At 41.5% G+C, this 14075-nt stretch overlaps 1 protein-coding gene across 1 annotated transcript in view; it reads left to right on the plus strand.

Moving 5' to 3' along the window:
- Window positions 1–14075, plus strand: part of LOC115095272 (protein NLRC5-like) — a 243503-nt gene that overhangs the window by 52127 nt on the left and 177301 nt on the right. The window contains exons 10-12 of the mRNA XM_029608725.1: window positions 3636–3719; window positions 7278–7367; window positions 11899–11970. Coding sequence (XP_029464585.1) covers window positions 3636–3719; window positions 7278–7367; window positions 11899–11970 — 246 coding nt within the window. The remainder of the gene's footprint in view (window positions 1–3635; window positions 3720–7277; window positions 7368–11898; window positions 11971–14075) is intronic.

Raw genomic sequence — 14075 nt, forward strand, 5'->3', positions numbered from 1 at the left:
GTCGGCAGTTTTGTTTTCTAGACTGGCAGGTTCGTTATCTATAATCAGTCTGGCAGATTTGCTATGAAGTCCAGCTTGAAGAGAAATGCCAACCTTTACAATGCTGTCTAGTTACAGATTAATGTTTTTTCAAGATACGTTTTCTGGCGTCTAGTTACGTTATATTTCAAATTTTAAGAAAACAAAGAAAAACTCAAAAATGTAAAAATTTAAAAGTTTAAGTAAATATTTAGAATGGAGATCAATTAAAGTTTCATGGATGGGTAGAAGTTTTTTGACCAATGATTACAAGAAAATAACAACATTCATAGATCGGTAGAACAAGTAATGTCTTGCATCTGAGGTCATTTTCCTCCATTTATGAAATATACAGTACATTCCTTGACATTATTTAAATATTTTGTCATATTCAAGTGAAAGTTTTCCTTTTTTTCACATGTTTAAACTTTGCCAGAAACAACCATGCTCTCTTTACTCCTTGCCAGTGCAACTTATAACCATTATAAACCAGTATCCCTCATTTCTTATTTTTCAACAGAAGCTTCGCTTTATCAACATAGTTCAGGATTCTTACAATCACTGGCCTCGTCCTAACAGGCAGTGACTTCCGGGGTACCCCCGGGCTCCGCCTTATCTGCTGTGTTGTTCAACATTTATATGACATCTTTATGCAGAATATTGGCAAATCTGGGTTTATACTATAAACCATATGCAGATGTCATACAATTTTTTTTTTCACAATTAAATCGACTTGAGTTCATACTGAATAGACTTTGACCAATCATCTTACTGTTATCCAAAACTGACTAAGCCAAAACAAATTAGCATTAAAAATTCAGAAAACTGAAATAATACATTTAGCAAGATTCCCCCTTTGTAACATTCCTACAGAATTCTTTCTCAATGGCCATCGTATCCCAATGACTGAAACTGTACGAAATCTTGGTGTCCAAATTGATCCATCATTGAGTATGAATGCTCAGATTTAAAGTTTAATGCAGATAGCATATCACTAATTAAATCTGTTACAAAATCTTAAACCATTGCAATTCATTACTCATTGGCTTACCCAACTACATTATCCGTCTTTACAAATCATTCAAAACTCTGCTGCTAGTCTATTAATTAGTTCACCAATCTATGAACACATTACTCCAGTATTATATCAACTTCACTGACTGCCATAGCGTTCTGAGTTCAGTATAAACTTGCTACAATTATCTACTCCCTTATTAACAATGTACACTCCCCATGGATAAATGCCATCATGAAAATACACACTCTGGTAAGATCTCTTCGTTAAGCAAATCAAAATCTGTTGGATATTCCCGCCCCTAAAATAGGATGTCTCGATGAAACCAAGGAAAGAGCTTTCTCGATAGCAGGTCTGACTTTTTGGAAATCGTTGCCTAACGAAATTAGAAATCTGAAAGATCCTAGGATCTTTAAAAAAGCATTGAAAACCTCTCTCTTTAAACAAGCATTTAAAGATTGATGTTATGTTTTTAGCTTTTGTATTATATGATGTACTTGTTACCCAGGTAGAGAGGGCGTCAAGCTAGGTTGCGAGAACATTGCACATATATCATCTTTGAGTGAGTTTCCTCACTCCGAGAGTCATCAAATCTTTACAAGAGAGCACTATTCTGTTCGTATGTCTGACTTTGAATGTCAAATTGTGATAAACTCCCTATTACCATAAAACACGCCCCTTTTCCATCGCATGCGATATTTACCACATTTTGATAAATCCAGGCTTTAGGAGCCTACATTTAGGAAATCAGCTTTTTTGAGTATCGTCCCAAAGATTTTAAATTGAGACAGACAAAAAAAACCCCTACTGATATTTACCTGTCTTCGGCAGAGCTCCCCCAACTTGCAACTTCTCAGCTGCACTGCCTAACTGGAGTTCATCACCAGTTATCCATTTATATAGATTTGTGCTTATTTATAACAAACAAATAATAATGTGCATGCTTTACTTTATAAAGATCATTTATTAGTTGTTGCCCATGTAGTTTTGGGAAGTAAAAGTAAAAAATGATCATATTCTGTTTTCTGCGCTTCCTTTGAAAATTATTTTATTTGCAAGTGAAATGCTTTGCAAAAGGATGGGCTGAATGCCAGAGGAGTCCTTGGATAAATAAGAGGAATGGACCAATAAGTGGCAAAAGTGATGTATTTTATTTATTTATTTGTTTGTTTTTCTATACCGACATTCTATTCAAAATTTCACATCAGTTTACACATAACAGAATTGTTTCCAAGTAAACTTAAGAAGACAGAATACAGTAAAACAGTTAAACATACTAAATATAAAATTAAACAATATAAAATTAAAAATCAATAATAAATTAAAAAAACAAACCTATATAAACAAGAGAATCTATTGTTCGACAACATTCTATGTACCTAAATAAAAAGGAAATTGTAGAATAGTGATGTTAAAAAATTAAATTTGTGAGGGGAAAGCTTTCAAAAAGAGCCAAGTTTTAAGGCTTTTTCTGAAGGAAGATGTAGAGGGGTCAGTTCTCAGAGAAGATGGTAGAGAGTTCCATATATGAGGACCAAATAATAGCAGTGGCCATTCCCTAAGTAAACTTGATTAATAGCCGTTAATGGACTTCTCCTCCAAGAATTTATCCAAACCTTTAGTGATTTAAGATCATGCACTCTGGTAGCAGTAATAGCCACACTGAGATCCAGTGAGCAGCAAAGTTGTCCGGGTAACTTTGCCCGGATATTCAGCAGGACGTACCTAGATAATTGTTCCACTGAATATATCCAGATAGAATTAAAAGTTTAGGATAGGTATTTTTTGAGGCAGACTTACCTGGCTAACTCTGTGCAAGTAGAGCTGAATATCAGCACAGCTCAAACACAGTAAGACTGTGTGTCCTGGGAACACACCCAGTGCTGCCTCTGTTTGTGCCCAGGTAAATTTTGTGCAGGTAATGAGATGCTCAGACAAACTTTAGCCAGGCATCGTCGAGATGGGGAAGGAAGGGATATTCAAATCTTGGGTTTTATCCAGCTAATTCTAAAAGTTACCCGGACAAACCCTTTTGAGTTCTAACTCGGTGTTTATAACTGAGAAGGGGAAGGGGAAGACCCAGGGCAGCTGTGAGCCATAGATGTTCTGTAACCTTACTTTCTTACTTTCGGATAATAGAAGGACTAGGGGGCACTCCATGAAGTTAGCAAGCAGCACATTTAAGACTAATCGGAGAAACTTCTTTTTCACTCAATGCACAATTAAGCTCTGGAATTTGTTGCCAGAGGATGTGGTTAGTGCAGTTAGTGTAGCTGGGTTTAAAAAAAGGTTTGGATAAGTTCTTGGAGGAGAAGTCCATTAACTGCTATTAATCAAGTTGACTTAGGGAATGGCCTCTGCTATTACTTGCATCAGTAGCAAGGGATCTTCTTAGTGTTTGGGTAATTGCCAGGTTCTTGTGGCCTGGTTTGGCCTCTGTTGGAAACAGGATGCTGGGCTTGATGGACCCTTGGTCTGACCCAGCATAGCAATTTCTTATGTTCTTATGTTCTTAACCTACTCCTAGGTAACATTAGTGTAGTTTGAAGAGTCTGGGAAGATATTTCTGGACCATACATCTGTAACAATGACCATGTTTCAGTTTTTCAGGTAACCAGCTTGGAGATGAGGGCTGTGCCACCCTGGTGGAGCTGCTACCGGAACTGCACATCTCCAATCAGCTGAAGTAAGTATACGGTTCTGGCTTTACCAACTGAAGAGCACTGTTCTCAGTCATCACAGTAATAAGACACTGTGCAGCAATAGAAGAACATTTCCCAGATAAGCATTCCAGCTGAATAAATGAAGAATCAATCGCTGTGCATTGTTTATCATCCTGTCCATGCTACAGAACAGTGGCAAATTCTACTGTATTGATTGGGAGCTTTTGTTATGGAAACATCTTCTAATTTAGGGAATGATTGCCTTCTCTTTCTTTTGAAACTGATCTTAATATTAGGAGAGCAATTAAAAAACTGTATACAAATGGAAGCAGAGAAATATTGAGAGATAAAGATCTTCTGGCCCTATTTTCCCAGACTGCTTGCTTTCAAGCTTTACTCTCTCTTTGTCATTATCAAAGTTTTACTCTCTCTGCTTGTCTCACACCGTACTGAACTCTATTAAAATTGTGCCCCCACAACCTCCGCTGCATCCACTACCTTTCTGTGAAAAAGCATTCCCTTCTGCTATTCCTGAATCTGTCTCCTTCAGCCTTATCCCCTTATTCTAGACCCCCACAAGACTTGCCAAAAGTCCAGCGGGGGTCCGGGAACGACCTCCTGCACTCGAATCGTGTTGCTGTATTGCAAAATGGCGCCGGCCGTATGGCCATATTGCTGTATTGCAAAATGGCGCCGGGTGTATGGCCATATTGCCGTATTGCAAAATGGCGCCGGCCGTATGGCCATATGGCCGGCGCCATTTTGCAATACAGCAACACGATTCGAGTGCAGGAGGTCGTTCCCGGACCCCCGCTGGACTTTTGGCAAGTCTTGGGGGGGTCAGGAGGCCCCCCCAAGCTGGCCAAAAGTCCCTGGGGGTCCAGCGGGGGTCCGGGAGCGATCTCCTATGCTCGTGACGTCGGGGGACAGGAACCAAAATGGCGCCGGCGCCATTTCTATCAACGCACCCGTGGCCCGAGAGTGGAAGATCACACCGGGACCCCCCCACTGGACCCCAGGTAATTTAAGACATTTTGGGGGGGGGTTCGGGAGGGTGGGGGATTTATTTTAAAGGGTCGGGGTGGGTTTTAGGGTTGTTTTAGTGTGCCGGTTTTCCCGCTCTCCCCCGATTTACGATTTACACGATATTTAAAAAAACAAAACCGCGACGATCCGATTCCCTCCCCCCCAGCCAAAATCGATCGTTAAGACGATCGATCACATGATTCACATCTCTAATTATTATTGTGTTGTCCATTTTACTGGCCGGTCTAATCTCTGTTAGCATTTTGCAGTCTATTTCCTCATCCTGGCCAGGTGAGTGGTAATATATCACCATGACCATAGTCTTCCCTTTTACCCTTGCAATTTCTACTCATATGGATTCCAGAGTGTAGTTTGTCTCCTGCAAAACCTTTATCCTGCTTGACTCCGTGCCATCTTTTACATATAGATCCACCCCTTCACCAATTTTATGTGCCCTGCCATGCCGATATAATTTGCACCCCTGGTATCTTAGTTTCCCATTGGTTACCTTCCTTCCACCATGTCTCTGAGATTACTATTATGTTTATATCTTCCTTTAGCACCATATAGTCTAACTCTCCAGTCTTATTTTTCAGACTTCTAGCATTTGCATACAGATATTTTAAAAATGAAATGAGGTGTAGCGCCATTAGAAAAGTTGTAGGTATGTCCAGTGCTACTGCCGGCAATAAGGTGCGAATCATCGCCCGCAGCGCTACCGGCCCCTCATTTTACTAAATCCCACCCAAACTCCTTCCCTTTCCTTCATTTACATTTTTTACATCGTTATTTGAAAAATGACCCCCTTGGTTTGGCACTATTCTTTGAAGATACCTCTCTCCGAACCATGCACTGCTAAGCAACTGTTGGCTTTCCAGCAAGTTCTAGTTTAAAAGCTGCTCTATCTCCTTTTTAAAAGTTAGCGCCACAGCCTGGTTCCACTCTGGTTTAGGCTCTGCTACAAGCAAATGTAATAGGATTTATTCTGGCAGCTAGGCCAAAACTGCCTTTTGTAGATTAGGTGGACAGGGAGGCCAGATAAGTTTATGACCAAAACATGCTTCCTGATGATGATGATGATGAAGGCTCCGAAGTTCTATTGTCTTGTTTCATTTCTAATACCTTTTTGGCAGCATTTCTCTGATAGTCACAGATGATGCCATCCTTGTCAATCATGGGGCACATTGCATGCACTCTGGACAAAGTCACTGTAATTTTCTTCTATGTGCTTATATGCTTTTAATTGTAAACCACTCTGATTTCTTTTTTGGAAAGGTGGTACAGCATAATTACTAAACTAAACATAGAAGTTATTGTGGCTTTGCTAAAAGATGTGTCTAAAAATATTTTGGTATAACAGGAGAGTGGCCTTGCCATGTCTCTACACACACAAGTGCTTTAGACAGAACTCGGCGGTTTCAGAAAATATGTTGATCTTGACTTTTTCACCAGAATTTTGTAGTATTCCATCTTGGTTCACAGAGATTAGCATAAGTTAACATGCATCTCATCATTAGCCTGTAGAACTGTACCTGGAACCTTATGCCATGCAATACATCACGTAGCAGGACCAAAACTGACCACCACATCCTCACTCATTTTCCAAAGTGGGTCACCATTTGCTTCCTGATTATTCAACTCAAGCCTGTAAGCTGAGAAGCAGGGCAGCAGTAGAGCAACTCACATGTTGGCATGAGTAAATGGACTGTCTAATGGTATTTGTTGAATAGCATTTTATTTGTTTGCTTACATTTATTCAATGCCCCTCCAGAAAAACTGCCCTAGGTGACTTAAAAAAAATACAGAATTAAATCATCAAATGCACATCATAAAATTAATATCGAAATTCATAACTCTATAAAATAAAATACAATAAATAGAAATAAATAAATTCACATTAGCTGAATCCAATCAAAAACTCAGCATGGCAAATGGGAATCTTGGGTCAACTAGTGCCATTTTTAAATTTGGCACCAGTGGAGAATGGATGAGCGGGGATCGCTCCTGCCCTTTGTGGCGTGGGGTCAGTAATGTTAAATTGTAACCAGACCAGCCCTATAACAATACATGTTTCTGTTTGGACAGCAAGATTATATAAAGATATTCTCAATAAAACTATAACTTATTAAAGAAGAGATGCAGAAGGAGGGGAGGATGATGCCCTCCTCAATCCACAATGGGGATCTTCCTGGAAATAGTGAAATAAAAGAGTGAAGTCAGTTTGAACCCAGGCTTCGTGCCTGGAATTTGTACTGGGATGGAAAACATGGTTCAGTTCACACTCGGGAAATTTTCAAGGCTGCAGAATTTCTAGGAGGCTGGGTGCCAGTATGACTTTTATTTTCATTTGGCATTTGTGTTTCTGGAACGACAGAATTATCCCTGAGTTCCCCCTCTGGGCACCATCCTTACAAACGCACAACTTTTTAATGGAGAGGATTGGTTCTATGGCTGCTTGCTGAATTTTTTTGTTGCCGTTTGCTAAACACATACTTACAGTAATAATAGCAAGTGAATATGTCAGGGCCTTTCAATGGCTAATTTTCTTCCTTTAGTCTCAGCAAGAATCAGTTGTCTCCAGAAGGGGCATGCTGCTTGTCAAATGTGATTAATACCTGCCTGACTGTAAAGGAAGTACATATCAGGTAAGCCGGACATTTTATAAGTACTATTTTCATTGGGTCTTGCTCGATGCTGCAGACATTGGCTATATGTATCCTAACTTGGGCAGTTCTCTTTTGGGGAGATTGAGATCAATGTTCTTTTGACTAAACTATTTAATGATGTTTCTTAAAGGCTAAAAGCAACTAAATCAATAAAACATATGATTGATGCTCACTTTGTTATCAGAGTCTCTCGTGAGGCAGGTTCCAAGTGCTGTTGATCCTTAAAAAAAAAAAAAAAGGATGCATTCAAGATAAAATAAAGAAAATGCTTTAGCATGCAAAGTTTTGCATCTTGATGTCTTCAACAAAATACTGTTGTAAATTCAAAAGAAAATATTAAAAAAAAAGGAGCCAGACTGTCTTGAAATAGTGCACCAAAGATCAAAGTACTTACTTCCTGCCGCAATACAGCTTTTGTCTATTCTATTATGTGAGGATTGCTTTCCTTCAAAGCACACTGACCCCATTTCAAATTCACACGTGAGCACAGTTTTCAAAACCATATACCCGGTTAGAATTGTAATTTACGCAGATAAAATGGCTTGCCTAAAACTTGCTGTCTTCTGACCAGTTAAATGTATGTGCTGTCATCCATAGCATGTGCACTTTGAGTCAGGCTGTGAGCAGGCATTTCTGGGGCACGTGTAGGCTGGGAGAGGAAACCAGCATCCATATATGACCTTTTTTCCAGTGTATGGCACAATTTTTCCTTGCTCAGCAATCTGTACAAAGGAACAGGGGTAAAATATGGGACTGCTTTTAGAACATGTACCACACACAAAGAGTCCAATACTCAAATAAAGATGAGCTCTTAAATTTAGATACCCAAGGGGGTCATTTACCAAACTGCATTAGGCATTTACTGTGCGGTAAACATTTTGCAGTAGCAATAATACTGTGCGTTTCCCACCCAATAACACCAAAATGATAATGAGCTGCTTTGCATACAAATACTTTGCAAATGCATGCAAAGTAGCTCATTACAAAGCAATTTCATGGTAATAAAATAACACCGTTTTCCTGAAAAATCAATGAGCATCAGGATGCTAATGTGCAACCTGACACTTCCAGAGCAGTGAATTAAAAGCCCCAAATTTCCTAAAGCTCCCTTCATTCCAAAGTTAAAAAAAAAACCCCACCCATTGCCACCTCCAGAGAGGGGTCCCAAAGCAAGAAACTATTTTAAAAAGCTTTTAATTGTGGTACAGGCTCCTTCCTTCTCAACCTCACCCCTTTGTTCAAATTCTCCCTGGTCTCCAGAACTTCTCCCACCCCAGGCCTCTGGATCCCTAGCCCACCCCGGACCCTTCCCCAGCCATACCTGTTAAATCCTGCAGGCTTAGTGGGGCCTGGAGTGTGATAGGGGCCTACGTAGACCAGTGATTGGCCAACTCCATTTTTATTCAGAGGGCACGAGTCCAGATCCTAGGAGGCTCCGGGCCCCACCAGCCCGCCAGGGATTGAGAGATGTGACCAGGGGGAGGTCCGATGGAGTGGGGGGATCCTGAGGCCAGGTGCGGGGCAGTTTTTACAAACAGGTAAACTTGAGAAGGAAGGGGTGGGGCCTTCGCTGTGCAATTGTACTTTTTTTTTTTTTTTTAACTTTTATTGCCTTGGGGCTGCCTCTAGAGCCAGGGGGTGGGGGATGGGGCAGAGGGTTTCACAGGACTCCTGAGGTTTTTGGACTCTTGGGCTGGACCTTCGTTTGGGCCGCTTGGGCCCTTTGACACTGCGTGGGAGCATCGGGATGCACATTAAGTGTCCCAATGCTTCCAGAGAAAATTAACTACGATGCCTGACTTGTAGCTAGCTTTCATGAAAATGACGTGGCTGATGATTTCTCAGGCAAGCCATGTAATTTTATTACCGTAAATTGCCTAGTAATGAGCTGCTTTGCATGCATTTGCAAAACATTTATGTGCAAAGCAACTCATTACCATTATCACATTAACTGGGGTAAAATAACATGTGGCACTTAAAATACTATGCATTATCACTGTGTTAACAGTATTTACCACATGGTGAAGGGCTAATGCAGCTTAATAAATAGAAACATTGAAACATGACGGCAGAAAAAGACCAAATGGCCCATCTGTCCAAAATGCCCCAAAGCTAGAAGCTTACTGTTTCAGCTGAAAATAGGCAACTAACTTAGGGAAGGGGGGGGGGGGGTCTAAGGCTTGCTGTTCATTTGCCTAGATTTAGGAACTTAACAGGGATATTCATCAAAATGCATTATGGGGTTAATGCCATAACGGACTGTTATGCAAATTGTGATAAAGATTACATGTCATGCTGAGTGAGAGAGGGAGACTCTTTATAAAGCCTTCATAGTAGTCAGCTATTTATATCACTATAGGAGGGCCAGCTAATACCTCGAGGTGAGGTGCTGGTGGTGGTCTAGGGTTTTGGGGCCAGTTTTACATGCAGAGTGAGACGTGCGATCAGCATAGTACACCTAGGAGAAGATTTGACGTCATTTGGAGTGAGGAAAGTTTCATGAATATGAGATTTGTACAATGTTCTCTCGCCCTAACTTGTAGAAATTTCATCTTTGTGAGACTTTCCTCACTCCAAATGACGTCAAATCTTCTCCTAGGTGTACTATGCTGATCGTACGTCTCACTCTGCATGTAAAACTGGCCCCAAAACCACTAGCGTGGTCTCTGCTTCCCACGCACGCACCCGATGCTCACCACTTCCTCTTCCGGGCCGCTGGGGGTGGGGGGGGGGGCCGGAAGAAGAGAGCATGCCGGTGCCGCTGACTCCAGCTGTCCTGCCGCGTTCCGCCCGGGCTGACAGCATTTTAAGCCCGGGCGGAGGAGGACCGGGGAGCAGCTGGGTCAGCGGGGGACTGGAAAGTGTGGCAACACTTGTCTGCGAGCCAGATGCAGCCCTCAAAAGAGCCATATCTGGCTCGCGAGCCATGGGTTCCCGACCCCTGTGTTAGACATACCCACATAGTTCACGGGTATGCAGAGTGCTTGAAAATTGAACCCCTCAATTTCTTACTGCTCCCTGAAGGACATTTCCAAGAGCTCCTACTTGGAAGCTGCTGTATACTTCCATCAAATGTCAGTATGCTAACCCCATTCTGCTTGAAATCTTAAAAATAAATCAATTTTCATCCTACGTCAGGTAACTAGGTGGGCCTCATATAGGGATACAAATACCTACCTAGTATGAGGACATTATGGCTAGGCGCTCTCTCTCTCTCTCTCTCTCTCTCTCTCTCTCTCTCTCTCTCTCGTGCTTCGGGAGTCTTAACACAACACCTTAAAGCATTTTGATAAATGACCCTATAAGTTACTTAAAGTGACTAGATTATCCACCCTAGGCCAAAGCACAACCAGAGTTTAAGAAATTAAAATTGTAGATGGTGTCAGTCAAAAACCCACCAATGCTGGCAGCATTTGAACAGATAATTGCAACCAGACAACGTAAATTCAAATAATGTAACAAAACTACATAACTATTTTCTGGAAAGGGTTCTTAGAATGCCAGATCTGACTTGGGTGTTAATATGATCTGTGGATTAGATTTTTCTGTATTCACTGGTCCTTTCCTATTTTCTTATTTATTGTGGGTTATTTAATGCATGTGTTTAATTTTATTTTTTTTTAATATTCTCTCTTTTTATTTTCTCAGTGTTATATACACTGTAATGTTTTGATTTTGGTTTCATTTTTTTCGCTGTTGTCATTAACCTCTTCATTTGGGTGGAGTAGAAAAATTTATAGTTTTTAATCAATACTTGATTGATTAAAAACAAAAAAGCCAAGAATCTTAGAGAGGGCACAGAAGGTACAGTGTGTTTTACCTTGTGAAATGGGTGCTTAGTGTCTTTGGTGAGAATATCTGCTTTAAATAGAATTGGGAAGGTAACATATATACCATTTTCTGGTGACCATGGTGGCCCAAATTGAGCTAAGGGCAAATATTCGTCTGATGCACACATGGACAGATTCCACATACCAAAAACACTGGTAATTCTTCCTTTTATGTATCACTGGAGTGATTTGTAATAACTGAAACATACAAGGTGAAAACAACATTTTAAAACTCTTAAAATGGCAATATTTTATGCTTTTAAGTAGACTATCTTGGGGCAGGCCCTGTGGTTTGGCCATAGCCCTGCAGTGTAGGTCATTCTTCATTGTGTCCTGTGCTGCAGAGGTGAGGCTGCCCAGCTGACATAAGAACAGGGCCGAGGAACTAGCCTCAGAGGAGACTTGCCTTTGGTCCTTGGGCTGCAAGGGTGCTCAAGGTGACCAGAAGTGTTGTTTTGGGAGGGAAGGGGAATTGACCATCTTGAAGTCATCTTTCCATTACTTCTCCGACTAAAATGTTTAGAATGTCATTGGCTAATCTGGGATAAAACAATAGGTTAGCAGTGTGCACTCGTAAATACCTGGGGTATCTGTAAAGATCTGAAATAGTATGTTTCTTAATTTGAAAATAACATAGGTAAATGAATAAAACATTTTATTCTGTTTATTTTATTGGCAAGCCTTGAGAATCAAAGAGCAATCATAATGTTTCACAGTGATGAAGATGAAGACGTCAGCTCTCTCCATGAAAGGTACAATGCCGGCAAACATTTTGAGTTTATCAGCACCGATATCTTCAAGGTCAGATTAGACAAATATCTAGTGGAGATAATTGAGGCAGGTGGAGACATGAACTAGATGACCTCAAGATCCTCTTTGGGCTCTGTCAATCTGTGATTCTGTTCTGTAAGGACCATTGTGGAACTTGCAGGGAGGAGATGATTGTGGAGCATCAGAAGAACAAAAGACGACTTGGAAGCTCATTAGCTTAATCTCTGTGGTCCTGGTAGTATAATGTGCTGGGAAGAACCTAGAACTGTGAATGTAAAACCAATTTCATCCTCTTGTATGCTTGACTAATGCATTGACTGTAGCTAAATATTTAGGGCAATAATAGGTACAGGCCGTAAACTCATTTCTCATTCACATTTAGATAAATATTTTTCTGTTCTGTTCTTTCCCTGGGTAAGATATCTTCCTCCAATTTTTGACATGTATATTTTTTTATTACATGTTGTTGTTAAGAACAACAATTCAAATAACAAATGAAATATAACACTGGGCAACAATGAAAGTGTTACTGACCTAAAAAGGTCCTACTCTGTAGTATCTTCTTGATGTGCTGAACACAAATATGACCATGAAAAGTTTTTATTGGCTCTCGTTTTGAAGATATTTAATATAGTTCACTTTCTATGTTTAGTCATGTAAATTTATCCAGTAGGTCTGTAAATAAGCCTAGAATGATGTAATATTGCATAATACCATCATGCACACATCATCCAGAGTTTATTACATCATTTTCTGATGCAATGCAGTTCTACTGCCATGCTGCTGCTGAGTAAGCTGACGTCAGCAGTGTACTATATGAAGCCCAGTCAGAAAGGGTGAGCATTTGAAATATTCATGCTGGCTGACTACTGCTGGACACGCCGCAGAGATGCTCCCGAACAGGTGTACAAGAGACAAGCAAAGAAATCTAAGACGTAGTCTATGACTTCATTTTTCAAACGGTATTAACCGTAGGTCTCCTACTACTGGCATTCAATTCAAGATGTAATTATATTATTGCATATTACAAAAAAACTAGAGCCAATTTTGCATTTTCACAGTCACATTCGTGTTTAGCACATGGAAATTTATAAGAATTGACTAATTTCATTTCAGTAACATGACTTTTGTGAAAATTTGTTGCCCAGTGCGGCCTCGGAGGGAACTTTCTTTCGCCCTCCCCTCACCTTCCCCTCCCTTCCCCTACCTAAACCCACCCCCCCGCCCCCTCTAAACCCCCCCCCCCCCCCACCTTTATCCATGGATTTACGCCTGCCGGAGGCAGATGTAAATCCGCGAGCGCCAGCGGGCTGCTGGTGCGCCAAGACCCGATGGCTGTTCCGGAGGGCGCAGCCACGCCCCCGGAACGCCTCCGGGCTGGCGCCATGCCCCCCTGGCCCGCCCACAAACGCCGCGCCACACCCCCCCAAATGCGGCATCATTCGGCGACGCACCCCCAACACGCCCCTTTCAGGAAGCCCCGGGACTTCCACGCGTCCTGGGGCTCTGTGCGCGCCGGCGGCCTATGCAAAATAGGCGCGCCGGTATGCGAGGGCCCTGCGCGCGTAAATCTGGGAGGATTTACGCGCGCGGGGGTTTTAAAATCCGTCCCTTAGAGAATGAGCAGAGATGAGTGAACAGTCCACCTGGAAGTGCTAATCTTATGTACTGATGTTAATATTCATTAAATTTACCTGGCTAAAACTGGGTTTCACCCAGGTAAATCTTGCCCATTCAAAATGTTCCCCTTTACCAGTGTTATGGCTATGGTAATAGCTAGAGTTGATGAACCCTCACAGGGACAGTCCAGGACTTCAGGACAGACATACAGATAGGACTAAGGATCTTTGGCCTATACCAGCCACCTCCTCCGCAGGCTGGGCACTTGGGTTCTGGCAGCTGGCAGGACTTAGACTGTGGGAGGAGTTGAGCTACAGTTTGAACTTGGAGATCAAGGAAAGGCAGGACGGGGGTCACAGGCAGGCATGGAACACCAGAGCAGGCAGGAACACTGGAGTACACAGGACAGGACAAGAACAGGACTAAACAGAACAGATAAGGAACACAAAAGCCCGAAGGCAACAGG

Source organism: Rhinatrema bivittatum, chromosome 7 (genome assembly GCF_901001135.1).
Source record: "Rhinatrema bivittatum chromosome 7, aRhiBiv1.1, whole genome shotgun sequence".
NCBI classification, from domain to species: Eukaryota; Metazoa; Chordata; class Amphibia; order Gymnophiona; family Rhinatrematidae; genus Rhinatrema; species Rhinatrema bivittatum.